The 21,887-nt window shown below is 41.8% G+C and overlaps 1 protein-coding gene across 5 annotated transcripts in view; it reads left to right on the plus strand.

Annotated features, from left to right (window-relative positions):
* Positions 1-21,887, plus strand: part of pcdh15b (protocadherin-related 15b) — a 323,144-nt gene that overhangs the window by 112,475 nt on the left and 188,782 nt on the right. For all 5 annotated transcript variants that reach the window (XM_037544214.1, XM_037544216.1, XM_037544217.1 and 2 more), the window contains exon 12: positions 18,467-18,673. In XM_037544214.1, coding sequence (XP_037400111.1) covers positions 18,467-18,673 — 207 coding nt within the window. The remainder of the gene's footprint in view (positions 1-18,466; positions 18,674-21,887) is intronic.

Below are 21,887 nucleotides of genomic sequence, written 5' to 3' on the forward strand. Positions count from 1 at the left end.
AACAAATGTATGCCCTGCTGGAGCTGCCCTGGTGTTATCAAGTGCTGTCATTGTGTGGTGGAAACGTCTAGGAGCAACACCAGCTGAGGCGTTGAAGCAGTATACCACGCGAGCTCACAGAAAACGTGCCGAATGAAAAATCGAAGAGTTCCAAACTGCCTCTGGAAGCAACGTAAGCACAAGAACTGTATGTCCGGAGCTTTGTTGACTGGATTTCATGGCTTAGCCACACACAAGCCTCGGATCTCTATGCACAATGCCAAGCATGAGCTGGAGTGGTGTAAAGAACTCTGTTGGGCTCTTGAGCAGAGGAAACGCACACAGTAAAAATGGCAAAATTGACTTGAAACTCATCAACGCATTTCACCTCCTGTGGCATCAGAACTGTGAAGGCTAACATTGCAAAAGTGATTCAAATGAAAAGTAATGAAATGCCACCCTACACCCAGTGCTCCAAAAGCTAGGGGGTAGTCCAGGTGGGCTGTCATCAAAACCTTCAGGATGAAGCCAAAAAATAGCGTTTTTAAGGATAAGAGTATCCTTGAGTCACCCACAAATTGTAGCCTAGGATTCCTATATTTATACTGTTAAGTTGCCAGTACTAACAGTATAGGTGCTATGCAAGTTGACCGACTTGTTTAAAAGGTCAGTAAAATGTACAGTATGTTCTTTCTTCAGTGTTTCTGTTTGAGAGAGTGTGAATTGAACCCAGGGGTGTAAATCGTTACTAAGCCGTTTTTAGCTTGCTGAATGGCCTGCGGTTAATTACAAATAAATGCTTGCCAGTTTACTATCACTCAATTTTATTTTTTGTGTCAGATTTCACTTATTAATGATGTGACAAAGCGGCCTTGGCAAACCATTCAGATTCAGAATCCTTTATTGATCCCAGGGGGAAATTGCAGCTGTTACAGTTGCAGCCATTTATGTAAAAATAAACACTTTACTAATAATTTAAGACAATATAGAGAATTTACAGTATGTACACCAGATTTAAGTACTTATGAATATAGTAAGGTGGCGGTGATTGTGATAGTAATATGAAACATCAGGTATAAAGCAGTTACAATTATTTAAATTATTTAAATTAAGTTAGTGACATCTGAGTTTTTGCACACACAATTGTTATTACTGCACATATGAACCGTTTGGTATTGAGTTTTGTGAAATACCCACTGAGGGAGGAGTTATAGAGTTTGATGGCCACAGGTAAGAATGACCTCCTGTGGCGCTCTGTGGCGCATTTCTGTTTCACATTGTGGTATAAACGAGGAGCCTCCTTCAGACCAAGGACCCGCCTTTCACAACTGCAGCTTAGCTTTTAGAACGCACCTAATACGGTCAATCAAGAAGAATTACTATATAAAACGATATAAATGTAATGGTGATGACGAGGGGGCGGCATGTTCCTGAAACTGATGTGCGATTGGAAGAGAAACGAGACGGATTTCAGTGAGGTTTCAGCTCAGCTTGGCTCAAACTACAAACGTCAGATCAAAAACAGGGGACAGTGTGTGAAATGCTAGGAAAAATAAACAAACAAAGTAATTTGCATTTCATGTACTGTCGAAGCAATTTAGAGTTAAGGTCTGTAAATAGTGGAGCACAAACTGGTGTTTATTCAAGAGTGGAGCGCAGTGCCGAGTGCTTTAGTGTAATGATCCATAAATAACATTGTACATGCCACTGGGTTCCTCACACCAAGAGCAAGTGTGTGTGTGTGTGTGTGTGGACTTGAACTGATATGTGGATGAAACATTCTCCTCTAGCTGGAAGCTTAGCCTGTAGATCCTCATAGGATCAAAAAGAAGTAGGACTGCGTCCTGAGATATGTGGCTATGCAGCCATGCTACATGGATAGTGTACGTGGTGTGTTAGTGTTGCACAGTGGGAGGCTGGAGATAAAAACGGACGTAAAATTGTGTGCGCGCACGCGCGTGTATACACCCACTGGCCACTTTATTACCTTGCAACTCCACCAGGCCCATGCAAAAATATTTCAGGACCAGCTGCTCAGTGATTAAATAAGGCAGCATGAATGTGAATTAAACTTAAATTAATTCGGGGGGAAAAAACTCGTCACTTGGTTTGTTTTTCTTGTGTAACATCATCACTGTCTCTTTTAATAAGAGTGACAGGGTAATTATGTTAATTTTTTTTTTTTTTTTTTTTTTTTTGCCACAAAGCAGCCAAAAATCTGTCACGTTGTTCATGCAGGGATTTAAACTACTGTGACTTTACCTTCCTTGCTAGCTACTTACTATGAACTCTACTATGAGCCCAGAACCTGACACAATTCCCTGTTTTTGCTGGACCACTCAGAGCAAAGACATTCGTTGACATACATCATGGGCCTTAGGAACCTCAATAATGATGAAATAACAAAACAGTGAATATTTGTATTTGAGCTCAAGCTGTGTCCCGACCTTCAGTTGGAATTTTTCCTTCGTCTTGCATTATTTACAGTATTATTTTACAATTTATAACTCTTCAGGGCGAGGATGCAGCCAGCGAGTGCTAGTGATTGACCAATACGTGCATACGTTTACGTGAATGGAAACTGGTGTACTGTTATGCTGCTTTGGTCACAATTTTCAGACGTTCGATCTGTTTATATATGATCTGGTATATATTCAGTGGTAGACAGTAACTCAGTAAATGTAACTAGTTTCTTTACTTAAGTAGTTTTTTTTTTCTGTATCTGTACTGAAGTTTCTCCGTTCTGGGCGACTTTCTCCTTTCACTCCACTACATTTCAGAGTCTAATATCCGACTTTTTCCTCCTACATTTTGAGAAATCTGTCGTTCCTTTTGGTTTCTGTGTGTATAAAAACGTAACATGTCAAAACGAAAGAAGCGCAAAGCCAGAGCACCAATCAGGGCCCAGCGGTCACTTTGTTCAGAGCTGGTTTTGACCTGTTGGTCATACCGACCCAGTGCAGCACGCGGTTCAACGTCAGCGCAGCAGCGTAAAACTTTGGGAGAGTCTGTTCAACATAAATGATGAACTAACCTAACTTTGTGTAAATAGAGCTCAATATAGAAATATGTCCACATATGCAGTCGAGACTGACGCGGCTTTTTTCTGAATTTCTACAAACACCATTTCATTTTATAGTAAATGAGTTTGGGCTGGTTTATGTTTATGAACAGACGCCTACAGATCAACATAATAAAGGAGCTCATCTGTGATCCTGAGTTTAAAGCCAGTTTTTATTCAGCTTGTAACTAATTTACAAAGTCATCTGAAACTGAAACTTTGCTTGTTTGCAAAAGTGATTTCAGAGCCACTCTTGTGCTTATGATAATTTTAGTAGACTATAGTGTCAGACTAATTAATGACACTCTATTAAAAGACTGGTTTACCAGTTTAGGAGTATTTTCACCTAAAAAGAGTTCAAGTCTTGTTACAAAAATGATAATAGGACATTAGAATTATAATCAATATTTTAGTCCATTTAAGTACATTTGAAGGCAAATACATTTGTACTTTTACTCAAGTGGAGGTCTAAATGGAGGAACTTCTACTTTTACTGGAGGAATATTTTACCTTGGGTATCTTTATGTTAACTCAAGTACATGATTTGTATACTTCGTCCACCACTGGCTATAATGCCAGCTGATTAGTATCCTATTTTTAATGTTCCTCTCTGAAGAGAAAATATACATTTTGTATATTTAGTAGGATACTGCAACAATACAAGTAGGAGGCAAAATCTAGCTATGTGTAATAAACCTTTATAAGCACTGTAAAAATGTAGAAAAGCTTTACCTTTTAAATTTTTAGCTGGGACTAAAGAGGGAAAGCAGTCATTTTATGTGAGAGGCTGGATAATGAGTAGCTGGCATATATCTATTGCAAACTCTGGTACTTTGGCAGAATCAGACAAAGAGCAGAAGAAAACACCAGAAAAAGCCATTTAAAAAATCTTTCAACAGAAAAGACCAGCATTATTCTTTTTCCAGTTCATTGTAAAAACAGCACAAAAACATCAATATCTTACAATTGCATGACATAATAGTTCAAAGGCTGCCACAAAATTGTCAGATCTTGATAAATGGCCAAAAAAAAAACAAACAAACAATTATTAAACATGCTGATCAAGAGGGCTCTTGTATTGTACGTTATCTAGTAAACTAATCTCAGTAGCTAGATACCCACTAGGTTAGTATATCTGCCATGGATGCTGACCCACTCATTTGTAACTGAGCTACTTTAGAGTCACAATACTTTCATCTACTATTGCCTCTGGCCACTGGTCCCATAACCTGTACTGGACATGGGGGCACTGTACTGATGAACCAGCTCACTCCATTGTTGCCAGTCTTGCGAACTTTTGCCTCTACTATTAAAAAATGCACCTAATTCATATTTTCTAATGAGCTAATTGGATGGATTTATCTACAGGCAATTTTAATGTCCTTTTCCTCCATCTGTGTGACTTGGACCGATTGCTCTTGGGTAACAGAGAGGGAATGGGTAGAGTATATAATCCAATGGGTCCACTAGCTTTTCACACAGACAGTTATAGCAGTAATCTCTCCTCGGAAGGTATAAACTAAAACAGCTTAATGTGCAGCAGGGACAGGTGTGCCTACGCGTGTAGGAGGAGGACAAAATGTCCCTTGTTGTGACTGCGATGTGTCCGCAATGCGCCTGAATTTAACATTTAGTTTACCAAGACTGCAGCTTATCATGCAAACTACCTCCTCTTGCTAACTGCTTACTTTACTTATGAGAAGCAGCGTTTAAAAGAAGCAGAGAAATAATGGAGCAGTCAACAAGCTTGATAAAAAGGAAAAAAATAGTGAGTGTAAAGAATAAAATTCCATCCATCCATCCAGCCAAGCCGCTTCTCCCTCAGGGTCACGGGGGGGGGTGCTGGAGCCTATCCCAGCGGTCATCAGGCGGAAGGCAGGATACACCCTGGACAGGTCGCCAGTCCATCGCAGGGCAGACAGACAGACACAGACAGTCACTCACACCCAGGGGCAATTTAGCATGTCCAGTTGGCCTGACTGCATGCCTTTGGACTGTAGGAGGAAACCGGAGAACCCGGAGGAACCCCACACAGACACGGGGAGAACATGCAAACTCCACACAGAGAGGACCCTGGCTGCCCGGCCGGGGAATCGAACCCAGGCCCTCCTCGCTGTGAGGCAAAATTAGAAAAAAATTAGAAAATTACATTTTTTCCCACCAAAAAATTCTAGCATATTTTGCATTGCATCTTCTCATACATGTACTCATGTGGTTCTGAGAGCTTCACCACATGTTCAGGACTGATGCCGCTGTCTAGCCACTGTGCCTACTGCTGTCGTCTCTCAACACCTGGTTTTGAAAGGTGGTGAAAAATCAGCACAGAGACTAGTTGACACGAGTTATTCTAGCACACATGTAATATCTCCACCTATTTTTTACCCAAACTTCACTCAAATGCAGATGCATTTTACATTTTGCATTTTTTTTCCATGCACACAGCCTATAAACTGTATGTTTGGACTGTGTGCCCAATCGCATCAGGCCCAGAATCTTGACTCCTTGAGTTGCATTGCTGCCTACTTATTTTAAGGTGCACTCATTAAATATGAAGTTGTTTGCTGCAATGAGAGTGCTGATATATATATATTGCATGTATGTATTATTTATACTTTATATATATCATAACAATGACATTATGTATTTAGATCACCTGCAGACAGCTTCATATTTAATGGGCCTATTTCTCCATAGATATTTTTCAATATAATGCTTCCCTGTGGGTTGTATTTTTCAGCCTCAGAGTTTGAAGGTATTTTTCCTGCACTCTTCTGGACTGAAATTGATGCCATTCTTAGAATCTTTAGAAGCCATTAACACATACATTTCGGAAGATGCTTGGCCTTCGGAGCGGAACACAAAGCATGGAAAACCGCGTTTCCCGTGTGTATTCTGCTTATTGTAGTTGATAAGCATGCCAAAGCGACAAAAGAGTTTATAGACACAAAGGTACCTTTCAAAATGAACGCAAGACGGTGTTTTTAAACCATTTTTGTACAGTAACCAGTAATATAATCCATGTCCAGAAACAAAAAGTTGCCTTGGGCTTTTCTTGGGGCCGACTAGTGCTGTTAGGTGAGTATCTTCAGCTGTTCTAGATGGGTTGCTACCAGCCATATGTGGTGACCATGGCTTGCCCCTGGAACACAGTGCTCTTGATCCCCCTTCACACATGCACTATTCTGAGGAAACTTGACAGTAATTAAAGGGGAAAAAGTTTGGTGTGAATGCAAGTTGGTAAAGTTGGTAAAGTCAGGTTATCTTGTTACCTAGTACAGTTCCAGGGAAATTGCGCTAGGTCTTGTGCAGGCTGGGCCATTTGGAGCTGTATGATAGTATAACAGTGTAAACAGTTGCTTAGGGCCCCTGAGCCATTTTCTGTGTTTAATATTATCATGTTTAGTCTTGGTCTAGCTCTTTCTCTTGCCTAGCATTTGCCTACACTCTTAAAAAGGATGTTTCTTCAAAGGCAAAAGGTTTTCACAAAGGGAAAAATCTGATGTTTTGCCTAATTGGACTCTGAGATGTGTGGACACACAAATCTGATTTTTTTCAAATCTGACCTCAGCCACTTTCATATGTGGTTCTAGATCAGATACGTATCCAAATCATGGCCATGCACCCTCAGTCAGAACGCTCAGATCAGAATTCATGTGCTTTTTTTCCTCTGCACGTGTTCTGTTGTTCAGCGTCACCATGGCAGCAGTACCACGTTAAAACCTTTAAACGGTGGAAAAGCAACGTCTCACCTTTTCCGCCTTTGTCTCGCTCCCGTAATGCAGCTGAGAGCTAATCAGAGTTAATCATCTTCACAGCGAATGCTTGTTCTGCTCGTTTGCTTGCTGATGATGCACATGACCCATGTGATTCATTCATAAGATGTGCTCATGCGGGTCATTTCAGGACGCCGGTTCGTTCACTTTGATTACACATATTAATCACCTAAACGAATGTCGGAGATGTTTAAGAAGATACACACAAATCACGACAATGCCTTCAGACCCCAGACGGTTAACAGTTCAACGTCTGCTTTTACCTGTTCTTTGTTTTTTGCATATGTACACTTGTTCTAGATTCAGTGCCTGTAACATGTTTCAGGTGCTTGTTTAACACTGTTTACATCACTTTTCCTTATAACAGTGTTCAGTAATCATTTGAGGCTGAGAAAATGTTGTAGTGGATTTTTTTCCCTTTCTTGGTGTAACACTTCACCTGCTTAACAGCTCATTGTCATATATGGCGCGTCACAATGCGTCATATTTTTTTTTAGCAGAAGACGGGTCAGGACGAGTCTCGCACCTGCGCACTCGTATCACGAAGCCATACTGTTGTAACACGTGCAGAATGTGGCTTGGTGTAGTCTTGCTGAATGTAACTAACAGTGTTTAGTGTTTTCTGAAGTATTCCAAAGCTCAGGTGGTGATATTCATTACAGAAGCATGTCCGTTTTTAATGCAGTGGCGTCTGAAGGACTAAAGGTCACAGACAGTACAGGTTTTCAGCCTTGCCCCTTATGCACGGTGATTATTTCAGATTCCTTAAATCTTTTGATGAGATTCTGCACTGTAGAAGGTGAAGTACCTAAAAAATCCTTCCCGTTGTTCATTGAGGAATGCGCCTCATTTCTTAAACAGTTTTAACTTTTTTTGGCATAGTGGCAAGGCTCAACCCGTCCTTACTTATAAAGAACTATGCCTTTATGGTTCTGAATGCTCCTTGTGTACCCAAGCATGATTGCATGATTTAGAATATTTGGACTAGCTTTTTTACTCTTAAATATACATATGCGTGTTTTAAAACATCGGCAGGGGCTGTTTACAAGTAAAAAAATTGTGACAGCAATTAATGCCTATATAGCTGGCAACACAAGTGAGTACACCTCACAGTGATCATGTCCAAATTGTGCCTGATTGTGTCGTTGTCCCTCCTTTGTGTCATGAGACTCTTGAAAGCTCACAAGCAGTTTACTGAAGAAAAGCAGAACATGGATTACTGGAGCCAGGTCCTGTGGTCTGACGACAAAAGAATAAACTTCTTTGGCTCAGACGGTGTCCAGCATGTGTGGTGGCGCTCTGGTGAGGAGCACCAAGACAGCTGTCTCTTGCCTATAGTCTACAGTCAAGCATGGTGGTGGTAGCATCATGGTCTGGAGCTGCATGAGTGCTGCCGGCACTGGGAAGCTGCGGTTCACTGAGGGAGACATGAACTCCAACATGTACTGTGACGTTCTGAAGCAGAGCGTGATCCCCTCCCTTCGGAAACGGGGCCGCATGGCAGTTTTCCAACTCGATAACGACCCCAAACACACCTCCAAGATGACAACAGCCCTGCTAAAGGTAAACGTGATGGACTGGCCAATGATGGTATGTCTCCAGACCTAAACCAAATTGAGCACCTGTGGGGCTTCCTCAAGCGGAAGGAGGAGGAGCGCAAGGTGTCTAAGATCCCCCAGCTCTGTGACGTCATCATGGAGGAGTGGAAGAGGATTCCAGTAGCAGCCTGTGCAGCTCTGGTGAATTCCATGTCCAAGAGGGTTCAGGCAGTGCTAGATAATAATGGTGGTCACACTAAATATTGACACTTTGAGCACAATCTGGACACGTCCACTGTGAGGTGGACTCACTTGTGCTGCCAGCTGTTTAGACATTAATGTCTGTGTGTTGTTCTTTTCAGAGGACAGTAAATCTGCTCTGCTAGTCTAAGTTTCATTTCTATAATGTTAAAGAAAAGATGAAATATTTGCAGAATTGTGAGGGGTGTGTGTGTGTGTGTGTGTGTGTATGTGTATATATATATATATATATATATATATATATATATATATATATATATATATATATATATGCATGCATACATACACACAATGGATCTTTCACATCAAACTTTGTGTACGTCATGCTGGAACAGTAAAGCGCAAACACAAAAAGCTTACAATTGTCCAAAATGTCTTGGCCTGCTGAAGCATTAGGATTTCCCTTGACTGGAACTAAGGAGTCAAGGCCAACCCCTGAAAAACAACCCCAAAGCATTATCCCTCCTCTACCAAACCTTACAGTGCAGTCACAATGCAGTCAGGTAACATTCTCCCAGACTGATTCATCAGACTGCCAGATAAAGAAGCGTAATTCCTCACTCAGCAGAATACCTTTCTGCTCTTCCAGAGTCCAGTGGCGACGTGCTTTAAACCGCTCCATCTGACGCTCGAAATTGTGCTTGGTGAGGTAATGTGTGCATGCGGCTGCTGGGTTATGGAAACCCATGAAGCTCCCAGCACACAGTTTTTGCGCTGATGTTAATGCCAGAGGAGGCTTGGAGCTCTGCAGTTATTGAATCAGCAGGGCGTTGGTGACTTTCATGCACTATGCGCCTCAGCACTCATTGACCCGCTCTGTAACTTGGTCTGTCACTTTGAGGCGGAGTTGCTGTGGTTCCTAAACACTTCCACTTTTCAGTAATACCACTCACAGTTGATCGTGGAATATCTTGGAGGGAAGAAATTCCACAAACTATCTTTTTATACATTAAGTTTGAAAGGAAGAACATTGAATATGCGTCATGAAATTATGATGGCGCAGTGCAAAACTGTGAAAATGTGCATCGTGGAGAATGGACACCCTATTAATTATGCCATCTAATGCAACTGCAGTGCTTTCAGCACCAATGATCAGCATCAATCAGCACCTTGCTCCAGCACTTCTCCTGCCTCCCATTCCCAGTGTAATACAGGTTAAAGTGGATTTACAAATCACTGCCAATTGTTTTAAGTTTGAACATCTTTCATGAAATGATTGAGCCGTTGGCCTTTCATGCTTCATGTTGTGTCCTGGTTACTGAGATGTTCATGGCAAGTATGAACAGGTAGGTCCCATTGAAACATTGTTTATAGGCTGCTTATTTTAATAATGCAAAACTCGAGGATTTCCAGTAAAAGTATTCCAATAATATCCTGGCTTTTGAGTATGAATATGGCTTTGCTTTCCAGATAATTGTTTAAAATAAAAATAAAAATGAACACATTTTATACAAATCTTTTAGTAGGCTGTGCATTTCACACACTGTCTTTATCTGTGCTTCAGTAAAGCAGGGAAATATTCCTAATAAAGTGTGGAAGCCTCATTTGAAATCAGAAGCATGCCTCCACTGAGCAAAAGCAAATCAATTTGTTTGGGCAAAGCTTAACTTGTTTGATTCACATCATACAAATGATGACAGTTTAAAGTAAATAGCTCATTAAAAGAACTAGTTATGCTGTGTCTTTTGTGGACGATCTGTTAGTGCCATGGACTTTAAGGGGAGATGTAAGTATAAGAGAACTCTGGAGTTCTGAGATTGTGTTGCAGAAGCTTCTGCTCTGTAGAAGATGTGAGAAGACGCCGTGTCAGTTGACCAGAGATGCCCACACTTTTGCATATCACTGTGTTTTTTTTGTGTGTTGTTGTCAGAATGTTTTCTATCTCTGGCCATGGTCCAAGCCATTATTAAATAATTACATTTTTACATGCATATATGACTGCAAAAGTCAAACGTTCTGTGATAATATGCCATATTTCTAAAAATTAATAACGTCTTTGATGACTAGACAACTGTAGCCAAAAGTGATAGCATTTTTTGTTTTGAGTTTTTGAAGACGTGTTGTTGTAGACCTGCTTCATCCATCATTTAGACCAAAAAAATTCGGTGGCTGAAATTCAGTGCATCCCTAATTTTTTATGAATAGATTCAATTGCATTTTTAAAATTCCTTTTGTATTTATATTGTTTGTTCCTCTGATTTACAACCGCAGTAAGCTACATCAAATCCAGCTATGTGGTAACTGAATAATAACGAAAGGTGAACTAGCCAGAAACAGTGGTTCAACCTCCCATCCATCCATCCATCCATCCATCCATCCATCCATCCACATTTACGGCATTTGGCTGAGCGACTTACAACTTGATCATTTTACACAGGGAGGCCAAGGTGGTGTTAGGAGTCTTGCCCAAGGACTCTTATTGGTATAATGTACGGTGTTTGCCCAGGTGGGGATTGAACCCCAGTCTACAGTGTAGAAGGCAAAGGTGTTAACCACTACACTATCCATCCATCCATCCATCCATCCATCCATCCATCCATCCATCCATCCATCCATCCATCCATCCATCCATCCATCCATCCATCCATCCATCCATCCATCCATCCATCCATCCATCCATCCATCCATCCATCCATCCATCCATCCATCCATCCATCCATCCATCCCAAAACTTTTTACAGGTGAATTCTTCGCAGTTCATACGCAGATTTCCGTGGAATATAGCCTTATTAAAAAAATACAAAAATATATGAAGAGTTCATTTGCAAGCCAGAAAATAAGCTGACTTTCGTGGGTTATTCTAACACGCAGCACATTCTGAACCCTAAATGTGTTTTTTCCCACAAAAGCTGTTATTGTCTGTTGTCAAGGCATTGCGTGCTCATGTTTTACAGCAAAAACGATCAAGCACCAGTGCTGCTCTCGAGCAGAACCTGATGACTCCATTCAGTGAATCAGCACACAGTGTTGGGGTCAGGCGACACAACACTACTACAAACTGGCTCCCTTCTCCCTACAAAGAGCCAAAGGGTCTTAAAATAATGGCTACTGCATCTAAACAGTGCACAGTACGTCCAACAAATGCCCCCTCTGCATTCAGCCATGTGTGCACAATTCCATACTGGACGTTTGTGCAGTGTTTAGGTGTAAAATCCAAAATTTCATAAATCATAAAGCACATATGGGGGATGTGAACCATTTGAGATTCAGCCTCAGGATTTTCTGAGAAATTATTTTACAGATGTTTAATATTGCACATTAATGGGCTGGTTTTGTTACAGTTTTCAGCACTTTACCTTCTTTTTTTTATATCAAAGGATGTTAAATATTGCACTTAAACAAACTTACATGGCTTCCTGTACTTGAGTTGTTTTTCTTAATCAAAACAGCCCATCAGGAGTTTGATATTACCTGCAAATGAACTCGTATCTACCTGGGCCAGCGTAGTGCTGCTGTTGTTTTGTTGCGCTGTGATCACAAAAATAAGATCTCTTTGTTCTTACACATGCAAGCATTCCTGTATCTGTTCTGGTTGTGCTTGAGAGCTGGCACATAAGGCTTAGTACATCTGGCCCTGAGTGTAATGAACATGATTGATTGTAACTACACAATCTCATCCCAGTCTGGCCAGATTAGCTGGCTAGCTAGACTCAATTTCCACACAACAGTATTGCCTGGCATGACCAGTCATTTCTTCCAGCAAATGAGAAGATTTACTGCCAGTGGGATTTACTTCTTTCGTGCATTCTTTCGTGTGCCGCCAGTGAACGTTTGGCTTTCCCTTCGCCAAAAATCAGCTGCAGTCAAATTCACTACCCACGAAAACCTTTGAATCGGCCCCTGCGAGAGTTATCTGCGTTTAAAATACAGACATCACATCATATGCGCTTTTGTCACCCAGTCATATACACACTGACATGCTTTTATCTGTGCAAAGCAGCGTGAGATCGCTTCTTTTCCGTCTCGTCCTTCTTTTCTATTCAGCCCTGCTCTATCAGTTTTCTGCACCAGTGAAATGAGCTCAGTCCTTCTGCGCCAACTTCATGTCAACCCATCAGTCATGCCTCCACCACTCAAATAGGAGAACTGATTATAACTCATTATTAACCCTTCATTCTCCAGTCTGTCCATGTTACCCCCATAGTCCAAGGTCTCCATAATCCATCAACTACAGCCTAGCTGTCATTTGAATTATTGGCTGGATTAAGTCGCCTTAGTCTAATAGGCGTGTGGGACATTGACAGAGCCTGCTATGACAGCATCTGCTGAAACGACAGCATCTGCTATGTCATGTTTATGTCAGAGCAGATGTCCTATGCTGGTTCTGTCAACGTTAAGTGGCACGCTTCGTGTAAAGTGTTACCCTTTAGTGTTAAAACAGCACACTTGCCTTCGATCACTAGGCTGCCGGAAGGTTGCGGGTTCAAATCCCACGGCTGACCTAGTAGATACCTAGTTGTATCCTTGCGCAAGGCACTTAACCCTCCACTGCCCCAGGTGGCGCTGCTCTGCTGGTTACACGGCTGCTTCCAGGGCATAGTTAGGCAGCAAAATGACAAATTTCCCTTGTAGGACCAATAAAGTACATAACATAACATCCATCCATCCATTTTCTAAGCCGCTTCTCCATCAGGGTCGCGGAGGGATGCTGGAGCCTATCCCAGCGGTCATCGGGCGGAAGGCAGGATACCTGGACAGGCTGCCAGTCCATCGCAGGGCAGACAGACAGACAGACACAGACAGTCACTCACACCTAGGGGCAATTTAGCAAGTCCAATTGGCCTGACTGCATGTCTTTGGACTGTGTGAGGAAACCGGAGAACCCGGAGGAAACCCACGCAGACACGGGGAGAACATGCAGACTCCACACAGAGAGGACCCTGGCTGCCCAGCCAGGGAATGCTTAAGAATGCTGACATATATAGTTATGTATAGTGTTTTAAATGTTTAGTGCTGTAAATATGTTCAACGTTTATTCATATTATGTCACTACAATGTCATTTATTTCATAAAACATCTTATGTCAGGTTGCGAGAAGTGACATAAGCACTTAATAAATGTTCAGGTAGTGCTTCATAAACGCATTATTCAGTGCTTATGAATGCGTCATGAAGCCCTTATGTAGGTAGCCTTCAAAACCTGAACACCTGGACCAGAGACCTACTTCTTAAACATATGATGCATATCTCCTCTTTATTCCAATAGAGCAAGTAAAGCAGCTCACATTCCTCCACTGTTCACATGTTTAGCTGTTGGATTGGCAGCAGATCCTGCTCTGTTTTGTCCTCTATCATCTCCTTGAAAAGAACACGGATGGAGTTTCTACTGAAGGACTGTGTGTTTGCAATGTGCTGGCTGGATGTTGTGATTCGCGGTCCTGTACTTGTGTTGAGGGTCTTTGTGGCCTAATGCCCACTGCATGATGGCAGCATTGCTCTGATTTCTCCGTGTTTTTCTGGTTCACTTTTTTTTCTCATGTGTGCTTGTTAGGCTTTGGCTAAACCACAAGCTAATCCAGCAGGTGCAATATACTTGATATTTCCCATCTGTGAGTGAAGTGTTTTGTTAGAATAGATGTTGCCGCTCATATTTACACTTCTGTCAAGCGCTGTCAGCTCTAATGGGGAAATGGCATGTCAGGAGCTCAAAAGCATCGCTGCTGAGTCATCAGTGGATCCTGGCACAGGAACATCTTCACATGAAATGCTGCATTTTCTGCTCAACCCTGGCTGAAACGGACTACAGGAGAGGGCTGCTAGTGTCAGTCCCATAAAATATATTCGGATCACTTGATGTGCTGTAGCACGACTCTCCACGAGCATAATCCAAGCATACGGTGGAATGCAAAGGTTTGTGGCAACCCTGGTCAAAATGTTCTGCTACTGTGAATAGTTAAGTGACTAGAAGATGAGCTGATCTCTAAAAAAGCACAAGGTTAAAGATGAATTATTAGGAACTTCCTTTCTTTTACACAATTTTAGACTGAAAAAAGGAGAGGAGCAGCATGCAAAAGTCTGGGCACCCCAAGAGATGGATAACTTTCACCAAAGATTTAATTGTTAGTTCTGCAGCTTCTTCAGATTCATCCTTATGAAAGGCCAAGTTTCAAATTTTAAAGCTTTGTAAATACTCTGACTGCTCAAACATCGCCCCAACAATCAGCGTCCATGGGTGCTTCTAAGCAGCTGCTGAGCACTCTGAAAAACAAAATAATTGATGCCCACAAAGCGGACAGACAAGACAGCAAAGCACTTTCAGGTAGTTTGTTATTTAAAGATGTGGCAGTTACTGGTGAAGGTCAGGTTGAGATCTGGAAGACCAAGAAAACGTTCAGAGAGAACTGCTCATAGGATTGGTAGAAAGGCAAATCAGAACCTGCCTTTGGCTGCAAAAGACCTTCAGGAATATTTAGCAGACTGACAAGACTGAAGATGAAAAGAGGTTGGCTTCTACCACAGTCATGGGCTGGAGGTTAGGGAACCAGCCCTGTGACCGGAAGGTCGCCGGTTCGATCCCCAGTGCCGACAGTCCATGACTGAGGTGTCCTTGAGCAAGACTCCTAACCCCCAATTGCTCCCCGGGCGCCGTGGATAGGGCTGCCCACCGTTCTGGGCAAGTGTGCTCACTGCCCCCTAGTGTGTGTGTTCACTAGTGTGTATGTATGTGGGTTAAATGCAGAGGACTAATTTCAGAGTGTGCAAACACAGAGACAAATGGTGGTTAATTCTAATTCTAATGATCCTAAACACGCCTCAAAATCCACAATGGACTGCCTCAAGAGGTGCACGCTGAAGGTGTTGCCATGGCCCTCACAGTCCCCCAACCTGAACCATCATTGAAAATATGTGGAAGTGTCTGTGGACAAGAGTAGTGCACTGAAGACGGCCCAAGGATCTCACGAGTCTTTGGAAATCTTATCCATATCATACTCTCTTTTTATTTAGATTTATTTATTGATTTATTTGTGAGAAATTCAGTTGCTGTAGATTTCACTGAGTAATACTGATAAATAAAATAGGTTATAGTATGTGATCGATTCCATGTAAATGCTTATGTGAGTGCTTTAGTTTTTCTTCTTTGTTTTGGTCACACTTTACTTTCGGCCAGTGTTCATAAGGCTACATGACGCCTATGCAAGCTTGTCATGGCAACTGACCTGAACCTACTTAAATCTTTAAAGGCTTATTGCAATATGCATCCTTTGTCATTAAGGCTGTTTTTCAACTTTGATGTCAAATGAAATTAATAAAACACCTGTGTCAGGTGACATCTCACAAATGGTCAAATGACCACTGCTTAAATATTACAAATGGTCAAATGAAGCTTACTTTACCTTTACAGTGTCAGTGAAAAAATCGCTCACTTCACATTGATGCTATGTCAGCTTGTCCTTAAAGTTGGCAAATGCATGTGATACCCGTTTGAATGGGTGTTTCTAAGTATTTATGTAGGTTTGTGTTTATATTACATTGCCATGGATGGCTTATGAAGGGGCATATAGCTTTAAACAAGTAAAATGTTCTCTTTATTCGTCCTCCCTAATTTTCCTTAAATCAGTTTTTAATCTGGCATGGTGGAGCCCCACACCGGATATAGCACCAACATCCACGGGTCGTGAGCTCATGACCAAAAGCATTTTTTATTTATATGTTCAATGCCACATGTTCTGTGTGAGTGAATAGAGATTTACATTTATGGCATTTGGCTGACGCTCTTATCCAGAGCGACTTACAATTTGATCATTTTACACAGGGAGGCCCAGGTGGTGTTAGGAGTCTTGCCCAAGGACTCTTATTGGTATAGTGTAGGGTGTTTGCCCAGGTGGGGGATTGAACCCCAGTCTACAGCGTAGAAGGCAGAGGTGTTAACCACTACACTAACCAACCACCTTTAGGATTAAACAGGTGGAGGCTAAATGCTGTCAGCTCCATACAGCATGAGAACAGGACAGTATTTAAGGCCAAGTTGAAGCTGTAGTATTAGTTGCTTTGAGGGATCGCTCGTCATCAGCATCTTCCAATACAGGCCAGCCAAACCCATTTCCAATTGTGAAGAATTGTGCAAAAAACGCTCAATGAAAATGACCAGTATTGTTCTTAATTTGGCCATTATGTACATTCATGCAGGAGTGTTCTGTTAAAAACAAGCAGATTAAAAAATAAGTGGACAGTTTCTGTCAGGAAAGAAAACATTTAGTGTGATTTAGATGGAAAAACAAACTTTTGCGGTCGTTAGGAAGAGTTCGGTGTTGTGGCCTTGTTTTGGTAGTTTGCTTAATTTACACATGGCTCCACTGTCTCTTAGAACCCACCACTGAGAGCCCACCTCAATTATCTCTTTAGGGTATCTTTAGCCATAATTACATACTGCAGCATATGTCACTCTCATTACAGTGCTAGTCCTAATTGCTGCAGTTTGTGCTTTTCATCTGGCACCAAAATCTCTCCAACACCATCTTATTGTCGACCGCAGTTGTAGGACACAGTAGCGATCTCTAATTAGCATCAGAAGCCTTGTCTAATTAGGATCCCTCTTAAGCTTTTTTTGTGGTCTGCACTGATGAAAGCTATGGATAACACAGTGTGATTCAAACCCGGCAGTGGATGGCAAGAGATGCTTAATTATTGTGCATGCCCACCTTTGTTGTCCATCCGTCGGCAGGAATCTTTACAAAGAAGATTTTTGGATCAGCCTTTGTGAAGATCAATAGTGCATGGCTCCATTGCGCTTTCATAAAGGCTATTACCATTTATGGGCTGCGTGCCTTTGGATTTACACCAATGAAGGAGGCAGCAGAATAGGGAACGGCTTGTATTAATAGAGTGCAGCCTTCATTTGTCTGAGTGAAGGGTTATTACAGTCCATGCAACATTCTTGCATGGCTTCAGCAGGTGCAAGCTCAGCCTCGTCCTCATTTGGCAGGTGAAATGTTGTTTTTGTCATTCATTGATATTATTTTCAATAGCTTATCTGTAGCTCTTGGATCATTTCCACCACCCCGGGCAAGTGTGTGCTCACTGCCCCCTAGTGTGTGTGTGTGTGTGTGTGTGTGTGTGTTCACTAGTGTGTATGTGGTGTTTCACTTCATGGATGGGTTAAATGTGGAGGTGGAATTTCCCCGTTTGTGGGATCAAAAAAGTATCACATTGCATTCAGCCATTGGTTAATGCTATTATAACTAACTAGGCCAACTTAGCAGCATTTTTAACCAATGCTAAATCATCAGATGCTCACTGAACATAAAGGTATGTGATACCTTGTAATGGCAAATCTAAATGTTTTGAGTTCCATAATTATTCTTTATTTAAAATAATACCTGAATATTTATAGCTCGGGTTTCTCTTCATTCACGCACAAATCTTTCGCCTTTTACTAAAGATTTCCATGATTTTCTTTGAAGGCTCTGCCATGGCAGAGGGGCAGTCATAGGCTAGAGGTTATGGAACTGGCCCTGTGACCGGAAGGTTGCCGGTTCGATCCCCAGCACCGACAGTCCATGACTTAGGTGTCCTTGAGCAAGACACCTAACCCCCAATCGCTGGATAGGGCTGCCCACCGCTCCGGGCAAGTGTGCTCACTGCCCCCTAGTGTGTGTGTTCACTAGTGTGTATGTGGTGTTTCATTTCACGGATGGGTTAAATGAGGAGGTGGAGTTTCCCCGTTTGTGGGATTAAAAAAGTATCACTAATATTTAATGATTCTGATGAAGGTATGAATTGATTATTTTGACCACATTTTGCCAGATTGCTTGCTTACATGTACTAGCAGTTCACTAGACCTGAAGGACCCACTGGGCTGTCCGTGGAAGCTCCCTCCTCAAGGATCTTTTTACTGACTGTTATCTCCGCTTGCAGGCCGAGCAGGACAATGGCCACCCCCTCCCAGCCTTTGCTAACCTCCACATCGAGGTGCTGGATGAGAATGACCAGGCGCCGTACTTCCAGGCCCCTGCCTACCACGGCTTCATCATCGAGTCTGCATCAGTGGGCACCACTATTTCCAGTAGCAGCAATCTCTCCTCCCCTCTGACCATCATCGCTCTGGATAATGACGTGGAAGAGGTGAGGTTCAATCACAGTTCACAGTTCACAGAACTTTATTAGTCCCAAAAAGGGCAAATAATTTGCAGCCTTCTCGTCCATATTCACGACTACACACACACACACACACTTTAGCAATACAATAATAAATAAATAAATAGATAGATAGATAGATAAACAATATAACAATCATTTAAAAAGACTATTATCCGCATTTAATGGCTTGATGGCAGAAGGAATAAAAGACTTGGAATAGCGATTTGTTCTACTGAAGGGCGTAATATAACGCCGACCTGACGGCATGACCGCGAATTCACCGGACAAAACGTGATCACATTGAGTGATGATTCCTTTTGCTTTCTGAGCCACTTGTTTCTCCCACAGGGAGACCAGGTCCAATTATCTTTGTTGTCATCAGAAAACTGCATAATTCTCTGGTAACACTAACGCAATGGTGTAACTTAATAGTGATTATTCCATTCAGTTGACACCAAATTCGTGTTTGTAGGTAAAAGAGATGTTTCACTAAGTTTTCGTTGTGAAGAAATGTTTTACTGTCCAATCCGTGCTTCCCATTTTTTTTTCCCGTTTTTTTGCCATGTTATTGAATGAAAAGGTTTGGAAGTGACTTTACTCTGTTGATGCAGAATATGAATTGAATGTAAATGGAAAGTTTTTAACACAATCTTTCTCTAAATTAGACAAATAATTCCCTGCCACTAGCTAGGTATCCCCCCATCGCTCGATGCCACCGAGCTGTCTGGCTAGCATGTGCTTTGGTACATGAAGCGGCATCGTTTCAAACTAGTATGTCACTGGACAGCTCGACCCGCTTGGAGGAGGTGTAATGCTGACAGGAGGGGCCGTCCCTCCCACCCGGATAAACTGCGGCCAACTATGCTCTCTGTACCACTTCTGGGCTTAAAACTCACGATCTCTTGATGATAGAGCCCGTGCTTAGACCATTGCACGATTACATTTATAATTATATAATAACTATAATAAGGGCTGTCAAATAATTAAAATAATTAATTGAAATGTATCGCTTTATTCTATGTAGTTGGTGGTGATAATGTCAGTCTACTTTTTTAAAAGCAGTGCATTTCGTTATAGTTATATGAGCAGACTAAAAAAGCTTAATGGGAATGTACATGTAAATAATAATAATAATAGATAGCCTGTTCTAGAACCGTATTCACTGCCAGATGGTTTATGAAGTATTTCATACGAAGAGTCCATATAGTTATATTCATTACCGAAGCATGTCGGTTTTCATGCAGTGCCGTCTGAAGGGTGGGAAGATCGCAGGCATTCGGGATTAGGTTGTAGCTTTGCCCTTTACACCTGGAGATTTGTCCAGATTCTCTGAATCTTTAGAGAATGCGACGGACTGTAAATTCCTCACAGTTATGCATTGGGAATTGTTCGTTTTTAAACCGTTGGACTTATTTAAGTTTTTTCTGAGCAAGCCTGTCATGAAAGCTCCTGACCTACTCAATCAAGGTTGCATCTCATGTTGCCTTTTTACACAAATTATTAAATATATCTTCTCTGTGCTGATATCAGTGAAATATTTGGAACAGTTTACAAATCACTGAGTTTTTGTATTTTCTTTCAATAGCACTATTTTCATTATATGAACATGGGTTTATGTGACCTAGACGTAAAAGTAGGATGACCGCAATCCGATTTCCATCACCAGCTGTTTCAGCCTCCACAATTGCTCCACAATAGCCTTTTCACTCTCGTGCTGCTACATAATGTTTTGCTTTGAGGGAACAAAAGCTTTGCAGTTGCTTCTGTTAGTTTGCTGCTTGTTGATTTATCCATAATTCTCCAGAGAGCACTGTCTACTGAAGATAGAGTCCTCCAGTGCTTATGTTACTGATATTACTGATATCACCAGTCTGAGGTACCGTGTTTGCAAACAGTACCTCAGACTGAAAAACGTACCACAGTGGCTGTGATTTAACAAGATCATTAATGGAACTTGCCATTCATGTTGGCATGTTATTAAACTGTGAACGTATTAATATTTAAATGGCACAGCGCAGGAGAATTTAACCAAAACGTGAAGGTCCAGTTACGTCAGATTTCTTGTGTACAAACGTCCAGACGGAATCGTTCAATTAAATGCTTAACCATCATTCATTACTGTTTAATCCAGGCAGTCAATGAAACACAATATGTGTTGATAAATGATTTATCCAAGCACACATGGGACACATCCGTTTTGAGCTTGAAGTGGAGCGAAAAGGGCACAGTTCTCTGTTCAATTCTCTCTCTCTGATGAAATTTAGATTTTCTTCTGACGCAAGGAAGGTGTGGTGAGGTGAGCAGTCCTTCTGAAAGATCCTGCCTTGGAGGGAAAAACAGTGAAATATTTTGTGCTCATAAAAATAACACGTTCTTCACTTTTCAGAATCTTCGATGTTGTTCGTCATGCTGGTTCACGAAGACGAAGTGCTTAAAATCTGATATGCTCTTTGCACAAAATCCCAGAACTGTTTTTAAGAGACTGGAAACTGTCCTCAGCTCACACCCTAATGGTCTGTCTTCTTCCCGTAGCTCACACTGAACCAAGTGCCTGTAGGTATTAGCAAAAGTGTTGCTAGACCCTTGACTAGAGGTGTGAAGTCCTCATCTGGCCTTCCTCGTCTTCTCTCTGTTCTGTTCTGCCGTGCTGTCCTTTCTTCTACCGTGTTCTGCATGATTACCATCTTGTGCCGTGCTTTATTGATTTGTGTTTACGCTCGGGGACCCGGCAGGGCCTCTGAAGTGTCTCATTTAGACATGTGGGTGAATTTTTAGGAACTCGCAGCTGAAAAGAAAGACCACATAAGGGAGGGGAGAATGTAAGCAAAAGTGATATGGCTGAAACTGTGAATAAACGAATGCCTTGACTTTTATTTATTAATTTTTTTCCCCATTTCCAGCATGAAGGCTGCTGGTATAGCACAGTTCCTCACTCTAATTAGCGCTCGGGCGATGTGCATGAGCGTCTGTGTGTTTAAACTTTGAGTGAGGGCTTAGCAGGGTGCACTCGACAATGTCACCAGGGACCCTGTCTGTATAGGTCTCCGTGCACAAGAACGAAAACTCATGTGAGGTTAATAACGCCTGTGCGCCGTCACGTGAATAAGCCACAGTCATCCAGATCATTTTCCCCTCGACTTTCTTTATAGCCGCGTTCGTGCCCAGGTCAAGCACATTACCAGCTAAGGTCATGGATGCA

The sequence above is a fragment of the Pygocentrus nattereri genome, chromosome 13, assembly GCF_015220715.1.
Source record: "Pygocentrus nattereri isolate fPygNat1 chromosome 13, fPygNat1.pri, whole genome shotgun sequence".
Taxonomy (NCBI): domain Eukaryota; kingdom Metazoa; phylum Chordata; class Actinopteri; order Characiformes; family Serrasalmidae; genus Pygocentrus; species Pygocentrus nattereri.